Here is a 24540-nt window from a genome sequence, read left to right as displayed (position 1 = left end):
TAACCCGAACATAACAGATGAGCATTATTTGTAATTCAACGGTACAACAGTGTAAGACTACCCTTTCAGATATACTTTCATTGTGATTTCTGCAATGTGGTGCATAAATTGTCAAGTAAATGAGACACATCTTTGCCTCCACTGATTCACATAGTCCCCAGTTGGTAACATTGATTTCAAGGCCCTCCTAGATGAGAGACTGGCATTCTACTTAATGTCTATGTTCCATGCTGGCATGGATTGGAGAGTTATTAATGTAGAAATATGGTATCGTAGCTACTAACAGTTGAGGGTTGCATAGTCTAGACGGCGTTTTTAGATTTCATTATTCTCTTTAACCCGGGCAAAGCCGGGTATTTCTGCTAGTCTATAATATTCCTTTCTGGTATAGGCACAAGGCCTGAAATTTCAGGGCAGGGTGTGTAAGTTGATTATAATGATCCCAGAGCTCCAGTGGTACTTATTCTATCAACTCCAAAAGGCAAAGTTGACCTCAATGGAATTTGAGCTCAGAATGTAAAGATGAATGAAATGCTGCTAAGCATTTTGTCTGGTGTGATAAGGATTCTGCAGCTTGCTGCCTTCAGATTACCTATAATACTGACATCATTAATTCTGTATTATTTCACAATTATTTCTTCAATAAAGAATCCAGCCTTTACAGAAAGGTTCCCATTTACTTGAAAACAGTGAAATACTGTTTTACTCATACATACACACACACATTACATGAAGGGGTATAGAGTGAAAATAAAATACTTTCTATGTTGAATAGTTTATAAATTGAAATCAAATATAAATTATAAACTGTTTTGTTATTTCTTTGGTAATTTTTGATTTGTTTTATTCATGCTATCATCTTTAACATAATCAAAATTGGTACATCATAGACAAATTAATAAAAACAGACATTTATTTGTTTAATCGTTGCCGAATATCTCTAATCAACTCACTCTGATAAAACAAAACTTACATCAGTATGGTAACTGAATTGATTATCTTAGTATAACCTTTTGATTTAGTGCACTTTCACTGAAAGAGAAGACAATGATAGATTAATTTGCTACCAGTGAGGTAGCCACTGGAAATATTCATTGCAATTTCAATAGAGACTTGCAAGGTGGTTGGTTTTAGGGAGACAGTTGAAGTTTCAGCCATTTAGGCGGGGATGTGTTTATAGTTTTCTTTTTGTTTGTCTGGAAGGAAAATGAAATAAAAAAAGAATAAATAGTAATTAATTTCACCTTTATTCATTTGAGTCGTTTATTAATGAGTTTATTATTCCCTAATGTCTTTTCATTTCAGGAAGCCTATGGGAAGTATGTGGAATGTATGATGTCCATTGCCAACAAACTTTGGCTCAGTTTCACAAATACAGGTAAAGCACTTGATTTATTTTATATATGAGTATAAATATGAGTTTACATTATGTACACGTTGGTGCATGCATGGACACAGCACATGCAAATACAAAACATACACATACACTTAGGCACACACATATGCATTCATATGCACATACATATGCACACATGGCTAAAAGTGAGCTATTTTTCATTAGAGCCAAATATCTGGGGCAAGCGAAATCGGGATAGCACCTGTGCCCAGCGTCGCCTTTCTGGCACTTGTGCCCAGCATCGCCTTTCTGGCACTTGTGCCCAGCATCGCCTTTCTGGCACTTGTGCCCGTGACATGTGTAAGGATTTTCGAGCGAGATCGTTGCCAGTGCCCCTGGACTGGCTCTTGTGCGGGTGGCATATAAAATACACCATTTTGAGCGTGGCCGTTGCCAGTACCGCCTGACTGGCCTTCGTGCGGGTGACACGTAAAAGCACCCACTACACTCTCTGAGTGGTTGGCGTTAGGAAGGGCATCCAGCTGTAGAAACTCTGCCAAATCAGATTGGAGCCTGGTGTTGCCATCCGGTTTCACCAGTCCTCAGTCAAATTGTCCAACGCATGCTAGCATGGAAAGCGGACGTTAAACGATGATGATGAGTGAAGTGTCTTCTCTAATATATTTCTCTGTAGCCATATTATAAAATATAAAATACTTAGAATGTAAATGTTCAACATCATCATTATTTGGCATCTGTTTTCCATGCTGGTATGGGTAAGATAGCTTGACTGGGGCTGGTAAACTGGAGAGCTACACCAGGCTCCAGTCTGTTTTGGCTGGATGCTCTTCCTAATGCCAACCACTCCACAGAGTGTCTTTTATGTCACCAGCATGGATGCCTTTTACATGTCATGGCACTGGCTATGATGATGATTTCACTTAGCGTGATGTCTCTTCTCAAAAATAAACACTTCTTCTTTCCTCATACAAGCATTTCTTAAGGACCCTATTACTATGTGTACTGGGGCTCTTCAATCCTATTCTGGAAGTCTCATTTTTTATGATACCTAAACCACCTCAAGGATTTTTGACTTTCTTTTCAAAGAAATGTACTTTACCTATAGGCACAGGAGTGGCTGTGTGGCAAGTAACTTGCTTACCAACCTAATGGTTCCAGGTTCAGTCCCACTGCGTGGCACCTTGGGCAAGTGTCTTCTACTATAGTCTTGGGCCGACCAAAGCCTTGTGAGTGGATTTGGTAGACGGAAACTGAAAGAAGCCCGTCGTATATATGCATATGTATATATATGTATGTGTGTTTGTGTGTCTGTGTTTGTCCCCACTACCATCGCTTGACCACCGATGCTGGTGTGTTTACGTCCCCGTAACTTAGCGGTTCGGCAAAAGAGACTGATAGAATAAGTACTAGGCTTACAAAGAATAAGTCCGGGGGTCGATTTGTTCGACTAAAGGCGGTGCTCCAGCATGGCCGCAGTCAAATGACTGAAACAAGTAAAAGAGTAAAGAGTACCTCTGCACAATCTCAATAGTGTTTAGATACGACTCACTTTACTGTGGATCACAGAAGTAAAAGGCACAGAGGATCAGTTACTAGATTATCAATTTATTGTTCTGTGTTGACATGATTCATTTGATTTTGTCCTGCTTTAAATATTGTGCTGCTGTAAAGAAGGTTTTTAAGAAAAGAAGTCATATTTGTAACAGATTTATCAGCTAAATGTATCATTTTATTCAGTAGAACGTCTGTCTCATCTGGGTCTGTTTTGTTTACATTGTTATAAGTAGCTCTCCACTTACTAACTTACAGCAGCTTGAAAGGGAGAGATAAATGATAAAGGATGTGAAGGATGGTGAAATTGGTCAATTTGATCCTAACTGCTACCATCCAAAAAAAAAAAAAAAAGTGTGCTGTAACTGTAGGCCCTAATTTCACAGTGAGACTAAATACTTATGGATATTAGTCTATCCCTTTAGCATTTCAGATTATTGTGTCAAATGAAATTCTTATTTATTCACATTGTTTTGAATTAATTATGCTTTATTTCATAGCTTTGAAATTTTGATGATGTTATTGTTTATTTTTAGAATGATGTTGTAGGGTAGGGGTGAGAGGCCAGATCTTGACCAGTTTGATCATAAAGCAGGTAGAATACTTGGGCTGGATGTTGTTGGCACTCCGTTGCTTACGACATTGAGGGTTCCAGTCGATCCGATCAACGGAACAGCCTGCTCGTGAAATTAACGTGCAAGTAGCTGAACAATCCACAGACACGTGTACCCTTAATGTAGTTCTTGGGGATATTCAGCGTGACACAGTGTGACAAGGCTGGCCCTTTGAAATACAGGTACAACAGAAACAGGAAGTAAGAGTGAGAGAAAGTTGTGGTGAAAGAGTACAGCAGGGTTCGCCACCATCCCCTGCCGGAGCCTCGTGGAGCTTTAGGTGTTTTCTCTCAATAAGCACTCACAATGCCCGGTCCGGGAATCGAAACCGCGATCCTATGACTGCGAGTCCGCTGCCCTAACCACTGGGCCATTGTGCCTCCACTTGGGCTGGATATAGCTGGTTTAAATGCTAAAGAGCTATACAATTTTGTCCAAAGAGAAGTCAGGATCCTGACATTGAATAGATATCAATTGTAAGGGTTATTAAAGTTTGCTAAAAACAGATGTAATGATTAATTCAAGAATCCTATGAACAGATTTGCAGCTGTGATTCTCATACAGAACACCACAGTGCCACAAGGATTTTCTGGGTGTAGTTGAAGATTTTTATGGCAACACCAGGCTCCAATCTAATTTGGCAGAGTTTCTACAGTTAGAAAGGGCATCCAGCTGTAGAAACTCTGCCAAATTAGATTGGAGCCTGGTGTTGCCATCCGGTTTCACCAGTCCTCAGTCAAATCGTCCAACCCATGCTAGCATGGAAAGCGGACGTTAAACGATGATGATGATGATGATGATAATTTAAAACTTTAGAAAATTGATATTAATGTCTAAGTGCATTGAAAAATGTTATTTATAATTTTGATATTTATCCACAATTATGATTAATAAACAATACAAGGTAAACATAATTTTTTATATTTTTCCTAAATTTTTAACTTTATTATCAACATAGATTTTCAAGTCTTTCTATGCGAAGTGCATCAGTTAATTTTATTTTCATGATCTCCAGTGTCCTACAAAATCAAAAAGATTATAAAACGCTGGATTACAGTGTTATCAAAAAGCTCATCACCATGATGTTACAACATTGGTTTTTATATACTGCTTAAAGTGGAAGCACTTCAAAGTACTGTATGTATTGTGTGTGATTATATATATATATATGTTTCTATATATATGTGTGTGTGTGTGTCTCTGTATTCTGTCTGTCAGTCACAATTATATTGTTATCAATATTTTATCTAGCTTTTGATTTGTTGTTTTGATACAAAACAATTTTTGTTAACCATTTTACATGGAAAACATTGATATAACCTGATATTGCAAAATATTAGAAAAAAAACAAACTACTAATAGTTTCTAATATTATTTAATTTTCCAGGGTGGTGAACTGGCAGAATTGTTAGCATGCCAAGCTTTTTGTTCGTCTTTATGTTCTGAGTTCAAATTCTGCTGAGGTTGATTTTGTTTTTTATCCTTCCAGGGTCAGTAAAATAAGTACCAGTTGAGTACTGGGATCAATGTAATTGACTTACTTCCTCCCCCGAACTTGCTGGCCTTTTGCCAAAAATATGAAACTAATATTATTTAATTTGCCCACCAAAAAAGTAAACACTGGTGATAAATAGGTATTTGCTTATGTAAATACACAGTTGATGATGTAAAACTTATTTATCAGTCTTGGGCTGACCAAAGCCATGTGAGTGGATTTAGTAGATGGAAACTGAAAGAACCCCATCGTATATATGTATGTGTGTTTGTATCTGTGTTTGTCTTCCACCACTGCTTGACAACTGGTGTTGGTGTGTTTACATAGCTTAGCAATTCAGCACAAGAGACTGATAGAATAAGTACCAGGCTTAAAGAAAAAATGTACTAGGGTCAATTCATTTGACTAAAAATTCTTCAAGGTGGTGCTCCAGCATGGCTGCAATCTCACGACTGAAATAAGATAATTCAAGGTTCATCTCTTGTTATTATGCAGGATCACACTCCATACACAAACATCATACAATCTGCCCTCCGCACTGAGAAGGACCCTTTGTTGCAATGAACTTTTTTCATCATTCTTACTCTGGTTATTATACTTTCACAGCACCCACTTCCACTATTAATTTGGTCACTTTGATAGCAAACACTATCAATTACTTTTAGAGAGCCTTTGAAACATTTGAAGGAATTTATTCCATGTTCTCTGTGCATCTGCCAGATATGGAGTCTATCTCTTATCTCAGCTTACTTGTGATATCTGCCACATGTGAAGTCTATCTCCTGTGAACATGCCTGTGATATCTGCTGCTTATGGAGGCTACCTTCTCTGTCAGTCTGCCTGTGATCTCACATGCATTGTTAGTATTTCATGTTTAATTTTGTTTATTTTATATTTTTGTAGATGGTGGTATTTTAATCCGGAATGTCTTGAATCGTTATGTTACACTTGGTCAACAATGCATGGAACGAATATCAATAATACTTGAGAAAGTAGAAGGTTAGTAAAATTAGCATATTCTTTGGTTCTCGTCTTTCATCTAACAAAATATTGAATTTCAGGCATATAAAGTATATGAAATCTTTCTCTACTATAAATACATACATCTTCCATACACATCTCATGTCCACATCGATGAAGTCGTCTCTGTTGTACACTGCATCTGAGCCAGCTATAAATACGTCATTCAAAGGCAAAGAGAGCCTCTTTGTGGTTGCATTAGGGGTAGAAATAGTTGCCAAATTTCCTGCAGACAACTCCATATCAGATTGAAAAGAGGATACATTAAATAATATAGTCCTAGATATTCAGTATCTAAGTGAAAGTTGGTAGGTTCACGACTGGAATGTTGTTGGTCAAAGGTTTAGTCTATTAGTGCTAACCTAGGGTTAAAAACCAGCAGCTACATCATTGAGATCAAGTCTTAGAAAGTTAGACATTATGTATGCATTTGATTGTGAATACTTTTTTTTTTAATTATCACTATAATGATTTACTTGCATAATTTTAATTTTGCTATAGTATTGGTCATTGTTAAAGTAATGAGAAAACAGTGTTAACCAAGCCTATTTTGATGGATCTTGTATTTAACATGCAGACAGCCTTCCTGAGATACTTTTGCACAACCATAATTTTGATATTCAAAATAACTTCCAATGTGTTCCCCCTTTTTCTACATTTACTGATCACTTTTATGTCTTAGTGAATGAAGAAATCTAATAAAACTAGAAGATGCCCATTGTTTTTATCAGTTGGCTTTAATGACAAAATATGTACTTATACTGTATTGTTTTTATTTTCCAAAAATTTCCATGAATTGGTGTTATTGGGGTTATATTCCTTGCTTTTTTTTTGGAGATTTTTGAACACCTCCAGAGGGATTCTTGTATTGATCCAAGAATAATCTAAAGTTAATCCAAGTTTAATACATATGTGAAACCTTACCATGTGTGTATTTAGCATGCAGAATACTCCCCAGAGGTACTTTCCACTCAACCATATCGTTTGTTCTCTTATGTTCTGAGTTCAAATGCTGTCCTCTTTTACTTCATTTTCCATTCTTCTGGAGACAAATACGTAAAAGTAATGCATCTGAGTTTGTTAATGGACTTAGTATAGGATTTGTCTCAAGTCAAATATGAATTCTGTTAACCTGTTGATTGTATGTGAAGGTGAAAAATAAACCAATGACGATGGAAAAGAGTTGATGGGGCATAGATTGAGAATGATCACATGTGGATTTACATTAATTTAATTCCCATAAAAATAGCATTTATTTTGGATAAATTCATATTTTTTTAATTTCTTGACCACATTTACTGATCATGGCTGTTGTTAGTTACATGGCATCTTTATCAATGAAATGATTATAAAGAAATTTCTCTTTTAATTGCCATTAGTAATTTCAATTGCTCAAATGGTTCTTTTGGAGGGAGTTGTATGCATTTTATCTTATTGAATGAGGAAGTCTAATGAAACCAAAACATGCCCAATGTTGTTACCAGCTGGCTTTAAAGACAAAAATCTGCACTTACCTGTATTGTCTTTATTCACCAAAAATTTCAGTGAATTGGTATTACAAAAATAATTTTTAACTTTAATATATAAATTTTTTCACTTGACATCCAACCAAATGTGAAATGATTTTGTAATTTTTGTTACCTCAAAACTGTTGCACATAAATGGTGTGGTAACTATTTTTGATTGAATAATTGTCCTTCATAATTAACACAATAACAAAACATGGTTTAATTATGAACCCATGGCGTTTTGGTTTAGCTTTCCATTTTATGTTAACCAGTCTATCTTTAATTTGACAAATTTAACAATGATGTTGTTTTATTTTCTTGAAGGGTCTCCAACACAAGCCCTTCCCTCTAAAAATCTGAAGAGTTCAAGGATCACTTTAAGCAATGAAAATTTAGCACCTTTATCTACACTACATAATTCATCTGTGAATACTTATACTAAGTAAGGAATAATACATCTTTCTTCTCCTTTATTGCTTGGAAATTTTTCATCATAAACTTAGATTAGTTATTTATATGTTCTAGAATTTTTCATAAATGTTACATCATACATCAGCTTTAAGTATCACTGTGAACTATAACTACATTGCAGTGTAAAGCAATGTGGTTATAGTCAACAGCATTGCATTCATTATCTTAAAGACAAAATTATTTTCGTCCTTTTTATTATTACCATTAACACTCCCTCCACTTTTGTTATCTCTGCATAACATCATATTATCTTTATATTAGCCATGCATGCCTATTATCATGTGATTTTTACTGTTAGAGTGCATATATGTGAACACACATAAATCATCTCACACATGCACTTAAACACATTAACTCACATGTATACTCACACACTTATGCATGTGTCACTCGCACATACATCAACAAACACATTCACTCACATATATACAAACACATTCACTCACATACTATCACTGCCACTGCTGCTGTCTCCACTGTTGACTGCTGAGCTCAAGATGTCTTTATGTTGTTGTCTGACCTGCAGGAAATAGCTCTCAGTCTCTGATATACAAAAAGGCAAGATAGTTATGGCTGGGATGCTTTTGACTACAGGTTTGTTTGATCTGCACTGACCTGGTGTTAAATGACATCAACACTACTTAAACTGAAACATCACTTAGAAATTTGAATTTTTAAGTGATCTTTCAGTTTAAATGACTGAGATGTGCACTGCTTTACATAGCCACTAAAGTTATCTGTTTAACCATCTACAAGCATTTAGATATACCAGCAATACTCTAGAACAGGGTTTTTCAAACTTTTTGACTTGCGGACCCCTTTATATTTCAGGCTTTACCTTAGGGATCCCTTTATAAACGCTTATGAAATTTATACATAAATATTTGCTTAAAATAACATATATTTTTACATTTATTTATTTAACAGTATTTAACAAATAGGTTTATTGTCAATTAAAAGATTTCGATTAAAAAACATATATAAAATCAAATTGCCCATAAAAAGTATTTGCTGTCCACGGACCCCCTGTCTTGTCCTTGCGGACACCCTGTTGTCCGCGGACCGCAGTTTGATAGCCCCTGCTATAGAACACTATTACAGTATCAACATAAAAATCATTTTCATGATCCTGTAAGACACAAAGCCTACATGTGTGCCAAAATAGTTGCATCATCAGTTGGTTCAGTATAGTCTCAGACTGTATAGTGTGTTTGTATAAAATCAAATTGCTGTGAGGAGTGAAGAATCTAACATTTTGGGGTTCTTGCGTTCATCTGAGTGAAGAAAAGAAAGTGGTATAATGGCTTTAATTGGAGGCAAGTTAATCCAATTTTCTTAGATTCTGAATTTAACTCTATCTGCAGTGTGATGCCAACCATTTTTATGCTACTAGAATTAGCAGCCAGATCTTCCTCACATTACCTCCTATCATCTTTAACCTTTTAGCATTTAAACTTGTCATATCTGGCCACAATATTCTGTTTTATGTTCAAACTAGCCAGATGTGGGCTCTCACACCTACCATACAATGTCATTCTTAAAATAAACAATCACATCACTGAAATCTCGAAGCTATGAAATAATGTATGATTAATTCAAAACAATGGGAATAAATAAGCATTACATTTGATGGATTAATCTGAATGCTAAAGGGTTATAGGATGGACTGGATCATGTCCTAGATGCATGCTACTTCAAAAAAGGGAGGATGGTTATGACTTAGATTTCGTCATAGATTTGCTTTGGATTAGCTTTGGGCGAAACAACAACAGCAACAAGAATCGCATGTAATACACACATACATGTGCATACACACATACACAAAGAAGACAAAACTACTTTGAATTTCATTCAACATTTCAAGTACATGTAGAAGACATAGTAAGAAAAGTAAAATGACTCCTAGATATACTTAGAACTTTCACAGTTTCCACATTTGTCCAATAGAAACAAAAGATATTACAGTATTTGTAATTCTGAGTAAATGTGATTTCAAACCGAGAGTATTCATTTCAAAGCATATGTCACTTAAACAAAACTAACCCAAGTCCTAAATTCCTCTTCCTCATAATTTTTATGATCACTTTTCTATGCTTACATGGGTCAGATAGAATTCATTGAAACAGATTTTCTATGACAAGATGCCTCTCATGTTGCCACAGTTAAAAATGAATGAGGGATTCTGCATTAATGATGGTGATACAACTGTCAAGTAATGTCAAGACAATGAAGCACACATGCATGTACACACACCACATGTATGCATGTGTGTGTGTGTGTGTGTGCAGACACACACACACATGTATGTGCCCGTGCACAGGCATGCATGCACGCACAACACACACACACTCTTTCTCTCTTTCTCTCTTTCTTAAATCATTTCATCTTAACACATGATAGATGGTAACTGTCTCAATTAATCTCCATCATTCTGATAATCTTCATAACATCTGTGTGCTCTCTGATGACTTTTAAGACAACAGTTGACTTGCAAAGTTTGTCATACATGACAGATAGGATTGAAAACTTGTACATAGTATATATGGCTTACTTGTGATTTGGTAATCTTATGTACTTTCGTGCCTATTCAAACTAATATTACTCTGATAGACTTTCCCACATACTGCACAGATATTGTTACCATGTTTTGCAAGTTACTGTGTAATTTCATGCGACTTATTTCAAAAGATACTTTTGACAAGATATATCAGTCACAGAGACTGCATTTCCAACTCTTAATCTCATCTCATCTGGTGTATCCATTATACCTCCCTTTCTCGAAATATATTTTTTTGAGTGAGATCGTTGCCAGTGCCGCCGAACTGGCTCCTGTGCAGGTGGCACGTAAAATACACCATTTTGAGCGTGACCGTTGCCAGTACCACCTGACTGGCCTTCGTGCCGGTAGCACGTAAAAGCACCTACTACACTCTCGGAGTGGTTGGCGTGAGGAAGGGCATCCACCTGTAGAAACTCTGCCAAATCAGATTGGAGCCTGGTGTAGCCATCTGGTTTCACCAGTCCTCAGTCAAATTGTCCAACCCATGCTAGCACGGAAAGCGGACGTTAAACGACGATGTTCATGCTATTTTTTGCCCAGCTCACTTTCTCTTCCCAGAATTGAACATTTATTTTCAATTTCACTAAGTTGTCATGAATGCAGTCCTTGTATCATTTCTTTGGCTTATGTTGTGATCATTTTTTCCGAATTTGTAACTCTCCATAAAGTAACTGTCTGGGTGATCTTGCATCTGTCATGCTTACAAATATTACCTTATTTGGAAACAGGTGAGGGCTGGTGACATGCAGGGTATCTGGCCATAGAAAATCTGCTTCAATACACTCTGTTTGACCCATGCAAGTGTTGAAAAAGTGGACATGAAGGCGATGGTGATGTAGTAGTAGGTGATGTTATGTTAAAATACCTTAATGGTTAAATGTATCTCTAATATAGTTATGTATATTTATAGTCAATGACGAAATAAGTTTGAAGCAAAGAAAAATAAATGGAAGAGGATTGGCAATAATGATTCAGTTACTCAGGGACTGAGTTTCATTAAGGGTTAACATAAGCTTGTCTGACTTATGTGAATATATTTTCATAACATTTTTGGAATCAAATATCATAAAAGGATGTGCGGGTGGCACATAAAAGACACCATTTCGAGCGTGGCCGTTTTCGTGCGGGTGGCACATAAAAGACACCATTTCGAGCGTGGCCGTTTTCGTGCGGGTGACACGTAAAAGCACCCACTACACTCTCTGAGTGGTTGGCGTTAGGAAGGGCATCCAGCTGTAGAAACTCTGCCAAATTAGATTGGAGCCTGGTGTTGCCATCCGGTTTCACCAGTCCTCAGTCAAATCGTCCAACCCATGCTAGCATGGAAGGTGGACGTTAAACGATGATGATGATGTATTTATAGGTCATTGGAAACTAAACTAGATATATTCCTGCAAAATGTAGGCTTCACACTAAGACAAATTTTAAAAAGTGCATTATATAAGTGCAGGCAGAGCTGTGTGGTAAGAAGTTTGCTTCTCAATTACATGGTTCTGGGTTCAGTTCCACTGCTCAGTACATTAGATAAATGTCTTCTACTATAGCCCCTGGCCAACCAAAGCCTTGTAAGTGAATTTGGTTGATGGAAACTGAAAAAAGACCTGTCCTATATGTGTATATATTTCCATGGTGTGCGTCTTTGTGTTGTGTTTGTCCTCCCCCCCCATCATTGCTTGACAACCAGTGTTGGTTTGTTTATGTCCCTGCATTTTAGTGGCTCAGGTTAAAGAGACCAATAAAATAAGTACCAGACTTAAAAAATAAGTACTGGAGTTGACCTGTTCAACTAAAACCCTTCAAGGTGGTGCTCCAGTATGGCCACAGTCCACTGACTGAAACAAGTAAAAGATAAAAGAAGAAAGATACTAGGTGATCTTAATATAGATGCATGTGAAATAAATGATTTACAGAACAGTAGAAATCTTTTAAACATAATTTGCAGCATTTTCTTTTTCATCATCATCATCATCACCATCATCATCATCATCATCATCATCATCATCATCATCATCATCATCATTTTAAGTCAACTTTCTGTGGTGGAATAGGTTCATTGGGTTGTCAGTGTTCAGGACTGTTCGTATTTGGAGTTACTGTCATATTTGATGAGTTGGGACCATGTCTTGCATGTGGGATTCATTTTTGGCATGGTTTCTATAGTTGGCTGTCTTTCATAAACCACATTTAGTGTACTGGTTAAATTTTATCATGGTATCAGTTCAAGAGAAGCTGCCTTGTTCTTGGTAAGACTAACAGGCCCTTTCTTTCCTACACAGTTTGTTAATGTCTTTATAGAGTATATGGGACACATTTTATAATAGCATTAGCCCTAGTGAGGTTATCTTGTTCCTCGTAAATAAATAAATCTAAAGAGTCCTTTTTATTCTATATCATCCCATTTGTTCAAGATGACATGACCAAGTTGGTGAATATATGAGAGAGTGATGAGGAAGAGCTAGGGTGAGATGTTGATTGGAGCGAGATTGTGATGGAAGGAAATGGAGTGATAAGGAAGGGAAGGGGATTGAGGAAGTAGTTAAGTGGTAGGTAGCTACATGTTGATTGTTGGTAAGAAGACTGAATTGAAAAAAAAAAACAGTATGATGGGAGAAGAGATTGATAGAAAGGAGAAAGAGTGACAGAGATATTAATGGAAGTGAAGGAGAGTGATAAGATAGATAAGTAGATAGACTGAAAGAGATGTTTGTCAACCATGAGTGATGGAGGTAGTAATGTGTGTATGTATGAGGGGTAGAGGCACAATGGCCCAGTGGTTAGGGCAGCGGACTCGCGGTCATAGGATCGTGGTTTCGATTCCCAGACCGGGCGTTGTGAGTGTTTATTGAGTGAAAACACCTAAAGCTCCACGAGGCTCCGGCAGGGGATGGTGGCGAACCCTGCTGTACTCTTTCACCACAACTTTCTCTCACTCTTACTTCCTGTTTCTGTTGTGCCTGTAATTCAAAGGGTCAGCCTTGTCACACTGTGTCACGCTGAATATCTCTGAGAACTACGTTAAGGGTACATGTGTCTGTGGAGTGCTCAGCCACTTGTACGTTAATTTCACGAACAGGCTGTTCTGTTGATCGGATCAACTGGAACCCTCGACGTCGTAAGCGACGGAGTGCCAACAATGTTCTGGGTTCAAAATCGGCCGATGTTGACTTTGCCTTTCATCCTTTCTGGGTTGATAAAATAAATACCAGTTGAGCACTGGGATTGATGTTATTGACTTACCCCCATCCTGAATTTGCTGGCCATGTGCCAAAATTTGAAACCATTATTTCAGAATATTCACCTGTGTTTATACTGAAAGACAAAAATAAATCATTTTAATAACAGTTTCAAATTTTGATGCAAGGCCAGCATGTTTTTAAGGGAGAAGTATGGTGATTACATCGACCCCAGTGCTCAACTGGTACTGATTTTATTGACCCCAAAAGGACATAAGATAAAACTGACCATGGTTGTATTTCAACACAGAATGTAAAGAGCTGGGAGAAATGCTGCTTAGCAATATTTCGAGCATGCTCATGATTCCGACAGCTTGCTGTCTTTAATCACTTTAATGAAGCTATCATGAAAGGCATAAACATCACATCTATCTGTTTCATTTGTTATAATTCCAAAACTTTATGTATCACTTAAGGAAAGTAAGTATAATATTATATTGTTTCAGACCTGTTGATATGAGCCCAATGGCAGCAGCCCAAAAACAAAACCAGCAACTGTTGTTTGCTTACAAGGCCCGTATGGCACAACAGAACCAAGGAAGAAAACAGCATGACTTGGTATGTTTAATTGACATTTTAAATTTGATTTTTGTGAATTTGTAACTGAAGCAAATTCAAACATTACTATATCCAATGTGTATTTGAGGTATCATCATTGTATTAATATCCACTTTTCCATGCTCACAGTTGCTAGGATGGATATTCTATGGCTGGATGCCCTTTCTGTCATTAACCTTCAAGTTTCCAAGTAAGGTAATATTTCCCCATGACCAGACATGTTTTTTTGGAAGATTGGAAATGAAGGACATTGCTTTCATGACTGTGACACTTGTTTATAAATATCACGTAATATCAAGACAAGGAGACAGTAACACACACACGCACACACACACACTCACTCTTTCTCTTTCTGGACTTCTTTCATTTCCCCTTTACAAAATCTACTTACAAGGCTTCAGTTTCCGTCTCCTAAGTTTTATTTTTAAGGCTTTGTTTAGCCTGAGGCCAGGGCTGGTCTTAGGGTTGCTGGTACCCCAGGCAAGCTGAACTTTGGCATGTACAGGCTGACTGTCATGGAAATTTCCTTGTCTTTGTCACACCCTCCTTGGCACCTCCTAGCACATGGTATCCCAAACGACTGCCTGAGCTGCCGGTACCTTGAGCCGGCCCTGCCTGAGGCTATCTGTGTCCAAGGTGTCACACAGTGAGATACCCATAAACTGATCCATCATAGGCTATGTTTGGTATTAAATTTATAAACCAAGGATGGATAAAAGGCAAAAGTTGACTGAGCAGAATTGAAATTGGAGGTTAAAATATTAAAAAAATTTAAGTTTCCATATTAATACAAGAGCTGTAGTGAATTGAAACTCTCTGTATATATAATTGATATTTTTCATTCCTCCAAGGTGAAGAAAAAGAAAGCAGATTCGAGACCAGTGAGATTTGAACTTACAATGTAAAGGGATGAAACTATATATCAATTTCTTGCATTGACACTAGTACGCAAGTATGTTAGGCAGGTTATAGTCGATGAAATTGACACCAAATTTTGTAGAAAGTCTCTATGCGGTCGTTTGACCTACTAGAAATAGCAGCCAAATGTCCATATCAGACTTTACTATCGTAAAAAAAAGGCAAGGACACATTAGATAATATAGTCATGCATATTCCTAAAAATGTTAGGGCTCGATCATAAGTCTTGTTGTTCAGAGTTGACCTGTGGTTTAATAGCAACTTGGATGCTGTTAGTAGAAGCATTTGGACTAGATCTTCAGCTTGAAGATAGCCTATGAGTTATGATTTCTTCTGTCTTTTCTCCTGCTGGTCACAGAGCCCCAGCAAAAAGGTTGTGATGTCCTTACTAAATAGTCAAAAATTCACTATCTACTTTCCTTTTATTAAATGTAAAGAAAAAAGTAAAACAGTAAAAAATGAAAAACAGAAACATAAATGAAAAAAAACATCTGCTTTTATTATTGCAACAGGTTTTTTTTTAATGTTGAATGAACTTAACACTAATCATTCATCCATGAATTAAATGTAATATTTCTTTCACTTTTGTAGTCTAAATCTAGCACAATATAATTTGATTCTTTGAAGATATCTAATATTCGTCTATTAACGCAAATTTCATGTTATCATATTTTAGTGCAGCATGGAAGACACAAGTTAACCATTCAGAAATACACAAAGACTTATCTTCACTTAAACATTTATTGTTTGTAATATGGTGTCAAAAGTTTTGTCACTTGAAACTGTGACCTGATCACAGCACAAAATTTGTGCTGTGAACAGGATGTAGTTTTGAGCAAAGAAAATTTTAATGGTTTTTGTGTGTTTTTGAATAGCTAACTTCTGTTTTCCAATCTGCACTCATTTTAGTTTCAACACACAGTTTCAGATCAAAACACTTACCATGCAAGTACATCTTAAATATAAAATTCCTTTTTTACATAAGCACAATAGATAAAATTTATATGGCTAAAGAAATGAGATTGTGTAATGCTATTCTTAACACTTCTATTGTGTAAATTGGATAGGCCCACTCAAAATTTAGTTACCCCTAATAACCAAAAGCAGTTTTACATACCAATCTGTCTTTCATTTCATTGAAAAAGGTCATGTTTGAAAGTATTTTTTGTTGAGATATGTCAAGTTTATTGAGGTTATGTGACTTGCAGAAAATGCCATATCTATTTTTGATAAATATTCGCTATCATTACTGGAATAATCATTAAATTTAATTTCACAGTGAAAGGGTTAAAGTCATTAATAATATGCTATAATATCTTAGAGATAAAATTAAGTCAGTGATTCAACTTTCTGTAAATTATCATCATTAGCCATCCACCATTAATGTGAAAAACCTTGTTGGATGTGATAGCAAGTAGGTTATTGATGTATAAAAGGAAGAGAGTGGGAACAAAGTCAAAACCTGGGGCATACCAGTGTTGATCAAGAGTGAATCAGAAAGAACTTTGTTAACATGTTATCATGAATAGAACCCTTAGGCAGAAAGTTTTGATAAAAAATTCATATGGCAGACGTAGTTAAAAGTTTAGTCAAATTTTTAGGGGAACAATATGATTTTCTCTGAAGTCCTCTAAAGCAAGAACTCACTGGTGGGTAACACAAGAAAGTAGGTCCTCAGTGGATCTGGCTCTATGTAAGCTATACTGGTAGTCATTGAGAAAGGAGGGGGAGAGAGAGATTCAAAGTATTGAAAAATGTTAGTGATGATAGTTGTCCCCATTACCTTTGATAAATTAGAAGTGAGTGAAATAAAATGATAGGTAGGAGAATGAGAGGGTTAACTTTCTTGGGAATTGGACTATATTTCTATGCTTTTGGAACATTCAATACCACTTATAATTAGGTTACCTAGTTAACAGACACTGTCAGATACTTTCATATTTAGAGAATAGACAGTCAGGAGATACTTTGAAAAAATGCGTAACTACTAGAAAGATATGATCAGATGAAATTTAACACCTGGCATACAAATTTCGTTAATTGTACTGGATTACAGATTGTGCAAGGGGAATAACTCTGGGACAAAACGTTATAAAATGTGAAAATATGTACTCAAATGAGTTCAGGAATTAGATTATATTGTTTAATCTGTAGGTAAAATGGACAGATGTTTTTTTTTTTATCTATGTGTCATCATCATTTAGCGTCCACTTTCCATGCTGGCATGGTTTGACTGGAACTTGTAAGCCAGAGGTTTGTATCAGATTCCAGTCTGATTTAGCTTGGTTTCTATGGCTGGATGCCCTTCCAACCATTCCAAAAGTGTAGTGGGTGCCTCTAATGTGTTACCGGCACAGGTGCTTCTAATGTGTCACCGGCGCCAGCCACAATTATGATTTCACTTGGCTTGACAAGTCTTCTCAAGCACAGCATATCGCCAAAGGTTTCGATCACTTGTCATCGCTTCTGTGAGATCCAGTGATTAAAATAATTGTTGGCGTTTAATCTTATCTTAGCCTTCACTGACAGCTGTGACTACCTCACCTTTTTGAATAACAATACATGTTTTGATGTGTTCTTACTGTTTTTTCTTTAAGGATGATTTGACTGAGGAATGATGAACCAGATGGCTAGATTGGAGCCTGGTGTAGCCATCTGGTCCACCAGTCCTCAGTCAAATCGTCCAACCCATGCTAGCATGGAAAGCGGACGTTAAACGATGATAATGATTATAGATCTCTGAGGGAGATCTGGCTGCTATTTCTAGCAGGTCGAGTGACCCTGTAGAAGCTCTCTTGTTGGCTTTTGAATGTAATGATTTCTAATATTGGCACAAAACCACAAACATGTCAAGGAAGGCAACAGTATCAGTGGTACTGATCATATCAGTTGTGGAGCAAAGCATGATAAAGGCAAAACATAAAGGGACTTAACTCACTTCTGTAATTCATTTAATCTAGAATATTTTCAATTTTGACACTTTACTGCTCAATATGTGACATAGAAATTAAAAGTAATGTAATTATATGTTCCATGCTTTTTGCACTTATCTTGTGAAGACGCATGGCTCAGTGGTTAGAGTGTTGGGCTCACAATCATGAGGTAGTGAGTTCGATTCCTTGACTGAATTGTGTGTCGTGTTCTTGAGCAAGATGCTTTATTTCATGTTGCTTCAGTTCACTCAGCTGTAGAAATGAGTTGCTATGTCACTTGTGTCAAGTTGTATCAGCCTTTGCCTTTCTCTTAGATAACATTGGTGACTACTGGTCTTCCATAAACAACCTTGATTGGACTTGTGCTTAGAGGGGAACTTTCTAGGTGCAATCCCATGGTCATTCATGACCGAAGAAGGTCTTTACCCTTTTTTTTTTTACATTTATTTTTCTTCTAAGGATTAGATATGACGGAATTTGAACCCTTGAAAACTTATTTTAAACACTGAAGATATCCTGATCTGTCCAGCTAGAAATAGCAGCTAAATTACTTTCAAACTAAAACAAATGGACATATTCATTAATGTAGTCATAGATAAATACTTTCTGCAATAACAGGATGGTCATGGTTGGAATACTGTTGATGATAGATCTGCCTGACAAGGACCTTGCTAGGGTTAAGCAACAACCACGAGATATCTACTGCTCTGGGTCAGAGTAGACTAGGAACAGCAGTAGTTAAGAGTTGGTTCCACACTCCTCAAAAACACAGAACTCCTGAACTAGGGCCCCACAATTTGATGCAAAGTCATGCCCAAGACTGGTGCTCACTGAGTTACTTGATAAAACAATTGTCAGCTAGGAGCTAAATACGTTTAAATTACACTTGATCACTGTATACAATAAGTTCATTATCATTTTATCATGCATAACACTTAAGTACAATACTGTCTACTTGGCTAAGCATCAGATGCCAACAATTTAATAAAAGGTATGAAACTGTATTATCAGTAAAATCACAATTACTATATTTTTATCTGTATGTCATCATCATTTTTCGAACCAAAATTTACAATCAAAAGAAAATAGGTTGATTTATACATCAAGATGATCTTGGTGGACCAACAGTTCCACGTGAAACACAGTAGGATTTGGAAAGATTGTGGCAATGTTTGAATGTTTACACTATATGTTTGCAATACATGCTATGTCAGCTTGAATGCCGGAAAATATAGTATATATTTATATATTACTTTGGCAAATGTATAGTTTTCACTGAAAATAGTGAAGGAATTATAATATTGTGGTTGTTTTATCTTGGGACAGTCATTTTGCTAATAAAAATACCTACACTGGTTCTAATTTGCTTCTTTTTAGTATTATTAATCAGCTAGTTAATTAATCCTTTCTATTATAGGCACAAGGCCTGAAATTTTGGGGGAGGGGTGCCAGTCAATTTGATTGACCCCAGAATGTAAATGGTACTTAATTTATCGACCCTGAAAGGATGAAAGCAAAGTTGACCTCAGTGGAATTTGAACTCAGAATGTAGCAATAGGCGAAATACTGCTAAGCACTTCGTCTGGTGTGCTAATGTTTCTGCCAGTTCACCACCATAGCTAGTTAATTAAGTAAACAATTAACTGATTGAGGGCACTTCATGGATGAAATCACAAATGGTGACAAAAGAACTTTGGCAAACTAACTGATTTGATTAATTGATCAAACTATTTTTAAGCTTTCAATAATTTAATTGGCTAATTAGTTAACTAGTTGACTAATAATGATTAATAATCATCATCATCATCATCATCATTTAACATCCCTTGTCGATGCTGGCATGGGTTGGATGGTTTGACCAGGGTTGGTAAGCTGAGAAGCTGCACCAGACTCCCTTCTACTTTGGCATGGTTTCTATGGCTGGATGCCCTTCCTAACGCCAACCACTCTGAGAGTGTAATGGGTGCTTTTACGGGACACCAGTATCTGCTATCACCATGATTTCACTTGGCTTGATGGGTCTTCTCAAGCATGGCATATTGCCAAAGGTCTCAGTCATTTGTTCTTGCCTCTGTGAAGCCCAATACTTGAAAGATGCTTTTTATGTGCCACCAGCATGGGTGCTAGTTACATGACACCGGCATTGGCCACATTGCCTCCACAAAGTCCAACACTCAAAAGGTGCTTTTTACGTCCCACTGGCATGGGTGCCAGTTACATGACATCAGCATCAGCCATGACTATGATAATGATAATAATAATCATTTCTATTATAGGCACATGGTCTGATATTTGTGGGGAGGGGACTAGTCAATTATACCAACCCCAGTGTTTCACTGGTACTTAATTCATCAACCCTGAAAGGATGAAAGGCAAAGTTGACCTCAGGGAATTTGAACTCAGAGTATGAAGGCAGATGAAAAATGCTGCTAAGCATTTTGCCTGGCATGCTAATGATTCTTCTGGCTCACTGCCTTAATAATAATAAAGAATTCTGGCTTTTGTTGATAGACAGGAACTTGAAACAAAAGATTGAAACTCTAATTTTAGCCACTTAGGCAAAGATCAACAAAACTCAGTCAGATAGCAAAAGAAGAATTTACAGGAAAGAAGATGAAAGCATCAATTATCTTTTGAGTGAGTGCAGTATACTTGCACAAAAGGAGTATAAATGCAGGCATGATTGTGTCGGCAAAAGAGTGCATTAGGATGTTAGCCAAGTGTGTGGTTTCAAAATAACAGACTAGTGGTATGAACATGAACACCAGTTTGTAATAGAAAAAGAAAATTACAAGATCTAATGAGACTTTCCCAGAAAGACTGACCATAGTATTGAAGCAAGAGGGCCAAATCTAATTATAAAGGGTAAATAAACAGTGTAAGATCAGAGATTTTGCAATTTCCTATGATAGCAGAGTCGATATCAAAGAAATTGAAAAAAGTTGAGAAATATCAGGATCTAGCCAGAGAGCTAAGGAGACTGGAAGACTGAGACAACAATTATTCCTGTGGTAATTGGTACACTTGGCATGACACCTAAAATGCTGCCTTAATAATAATGATAATAATAATAACAAGAGCACTCAGAGAGCACAAACCTCTGCCAAAGCAACACCAACATCCTCTCAAAGATTAACCAGAGATGATTTTTAGAATTAGAATATCTGAAATAAACTTGATTGCTCTCACAAACGAGAATATTAAAAATGAACCTGATTGCTCCCAAAAATTAAATAAAAAAACCGGAAAAATAACCCAGAATCCTTGTCTGACCCCATGTCAATCCCCAAATTTAATCAATTTGTGCCAGTCACATGTCCAAACATCCCTGAAAGTTTCATTTGAATCCATCCAGCAGTTCTTGAGATATCTTGTCCATGGACAAACAAAAGAACATGATTGAAAACAACACCTCCACCTTTGCTAAGGTGGAGCTAATAATAATAAGTTAAGTAGAACCAGTATGTGTTTGTGTGTGTTTTATTGGCAAAATGACTGTCCTGTGATACAACAACACTTGTTTCAACAGTTTCAAAAGAATCATGCAAAACAAATACAAAAACTGAAATGAAATATAATTACATTCTTTGAATGCTTTATTTTCAAATTAGTATCCAATCTAAAAGAACATCATGTGAGTTTTATCTTTTTATTAACAAATATCTATCCAGTCACCTTATTTAGAATACCTATCCAGTCACTTTATTTAGAAATTTTAAACTTCAAGATTAGGTTGTTTAGATAGACATATAATAACATTTTCTACAACAAGTATACACACATACATGCATGCACACATGCTCATACACACATGCTCATACACACATGCTCATACACACATGCTCATACACACATGCTCATACACACATGCTCATACACACACGCTCATACACACATGCTCATACACACATGCTCATACACATTTAAAAATTTTATTTTGGAAATGAAGACATAAACAAAGTAACACAAGCTCTGGGTCATTTGAAATAACCTAATATATTGAATAGATTAAAGTCAATTCTGTGCATATGTATTAACAGCCAATCTATCCTACAGCCAGGTGTGTTAACTGTTCAATGTGTTACCAGAAAAATAAGCAATGGGTTGCAGAAACAAGTAAAACATCATAATTGTTAGTTCAGCATATTTATGTAGGTTGCTGTCTGCAGAAAGCTCTCCACATATATCAATACCAGTCACTAGTTTAGTCACCATATTACCATCTGTTAGTTGTTTTAGGTATATTCAGGCTTGTATAGTTGGGTTAAGAAATATTTTTCATCTCAGTCTCTTGATTTGAAGAACACTACTCTCTGTCATTTATGGTCTGTTTATGAGTTTGGACAAGTGTTAATAATTGTCAATGTAAGCATATATTATTTGTAATCATTAATTATTATCGTTATGTATATGTACTATTATATCATGGGCATTAATAGTTAATGTTGCTTTTTCTGTTGTTCCCATAGCTTGTAATGTACTATAATTTTCAGTGTATTGTATTATAATACAAGGCTTCATATTTTGAGGGGAGGGGGTAATCGATTATATCAACCTTAGTACTTGACTGGTACTTGTTTTATTGATCCTAAAAGGATGAAAGGCAAAGTCAACCACTGCAGAATTTGAACTCAGAATATATACATGGACAAAATGCTGCTAAGCATTTTTTGTGGTGTGCTAATGATTCTTCCAGCAATAATAATAATAATAATAATAATAATAATAATAATAATAATAATACAATAAATAAATTGCATCAAGTTTTTTCTGATATATTAATTCTTTACACTAAATTTAGATTAAAGACTACATTTCTTTGTTAGATGTTTTCTAATAACATTATAATTGTTTTTTTAATTTTTTCTTAGGCTCTTACACTTCAAAGGAAAATGGTTGAGAATATTGCAATAGCTAAAGCTCGTGAAATTTCTGTATCCTTTTAAAAATGCACACTTAATGAAGGTATTTGATTTGAAATAATCTCTCATACTTTAGCCTCTTAACACCTGGCATAAAGCCAACCATTCCTTCACAAATACCTCCCTTCTACTTGCTTGAGAGGACTCTTTCCTGTTTTGTAAGTTACTTGTTGACCTCACTAGGGTCAGTAGCATGAAAAAAAAAAAGCATCCAGCTCACTCTGTAAAGTGGTTGGTGTTAGGAAGGGCATTTGGCTGTAAAATCCATGCCAGGGCTGACTCTGGAGCTCAACACAGCTCCACTATCTGCTAGATCCTGTCAAACTGTTCAACCTATGTCAGCATGGAAAGCAGATAATAAAAAATGACATCGCCACTACCGAATGATGACGACTGTTTTTTGTTATTTTGATATTGTTGTTAAACATCTGTTGCATTTACTTGACCTGCCATTCCATCATCACCACCTGTTAGAATTCTTTAGCAAGACCTTAAAAGTGATTTTGAAATAGAGCTAATCAACAACAACAAATGTAGAAGTCTGATAAAGTTCTTTCCTTCATCCAGTACCTAGAATTACATTCACATGAAAGTACCACTTTAAACAATTAATACTGAAACATTTCAGTGAGTAATGGCCTTGAGACATAAAGCAATCTCTTTGAAATCTGTGAAGACAATGGATTACTTTAAGAACTATACAGCACTACACTAGCTATACTGACACATGACAACGTTGATTGGTTGAGACAGTTGACAGCTTTCACTCCCTATATCTTTTGCACATTCTGACGAGACCAAAAAGCTAATCCAAAGACCAAGGGGTAGACCATCATCATCATCGTCATCATCACTTCTCCCATTTTTATGTTTACTTTTTATGCTAACATGGGTTGGGTGGGTCTTAATGGTCTGAGCTATTTCCTCTTTGGAGCTGGTGTTTTTATAGACTGATACTAGCACATTGTCATTTGGTTTGGTTTCTGGGACAGGATGCTTTTCTTATTTCTAGCTACGTTACAGTGTGTACTAGGTGCATTTTATGTAGTATCAAACCTATATAGGTTGAGTAAAGGGACTTCAGAATCCTATGCATTCTCTGCTAAGTTTTTCAACTGCTATGCTACATTGCACTACTACACTAAACCAAATTACAAAGATATTTTTATAACTTCAATATTTCAGTTATATATATAAATATATATATATAGGCGCAGGTGTGGCTGTGTGGTAAGAAGCTTGCCTCCCAACCACATGGTTCTGGGTTCAGTCCCACTGTGTGGCACCTTGGGCAAGTGTCTTCTATTATGACCTCAGGCTGACCCAAGTCTTGTGAGTGGATTTGATAAATGGAAACTGAAAGAAGTCTGTCGTATATATATATATATATATATATATAT

The 24540-nt window shown here is 36.3% G+C and overlaps 1 protein-coding gene across 3 annotated transcripts in view; it reads left to right on the top strand.

Annotated features, from left to right (window-relative positions):
* LOC106882636 (VPS9 domain-containing protein 1) overlaps positions 1-24540 on the top strand; it is a 61716-nt gene that overhangs the window by 13022 nt on the left and 24154 nt on the right. For 2 of the 3 annotated variants that reach the window (XM_014933379.2, XM_052970688.1), the window contains 5 exons: positions 1306-1378; positions 5921-6016; positions 7870-7987; positions 14256-14367; positions 23090-23152. In XM_014933379.2, coding sequence (XP_014788865.1) covers positions 1306-1378; positions 5921-6016; positions 7870-7987; positions 14256-14367; positions 23090-23152 — 462 coding nt within the window. Of the gene's footprint in view, positions 1-1305; positions 1379-5920; positions 6017-7869; positions 7988-14255; positions 14368-23089; positions 23153-24540 lie in introns of those variants that run through there. The other variant, XM_052970695.1, reaches the window with a different exon arrangement.

The sequence above is a fragment of the Octopus bimaculoides genome, chromosome 1, assembly GCF_001194135.2.
Source record: "Octopus bimaculoides isolate UCB-OBI-ISO-001 chromosome 1, ASM119413v2, whole genome shotgun sequence".
NCBI lineage: Eukaryota > Metazoa > Mollusca > Cephalopoda > Octopoda > Octopodidae > Octopus > Octopus bimaculoides.
Note: the sequence above shows the minus strand (reverse complement) of the source record. Positions and strands in the feature narration are given on the sequence as shown.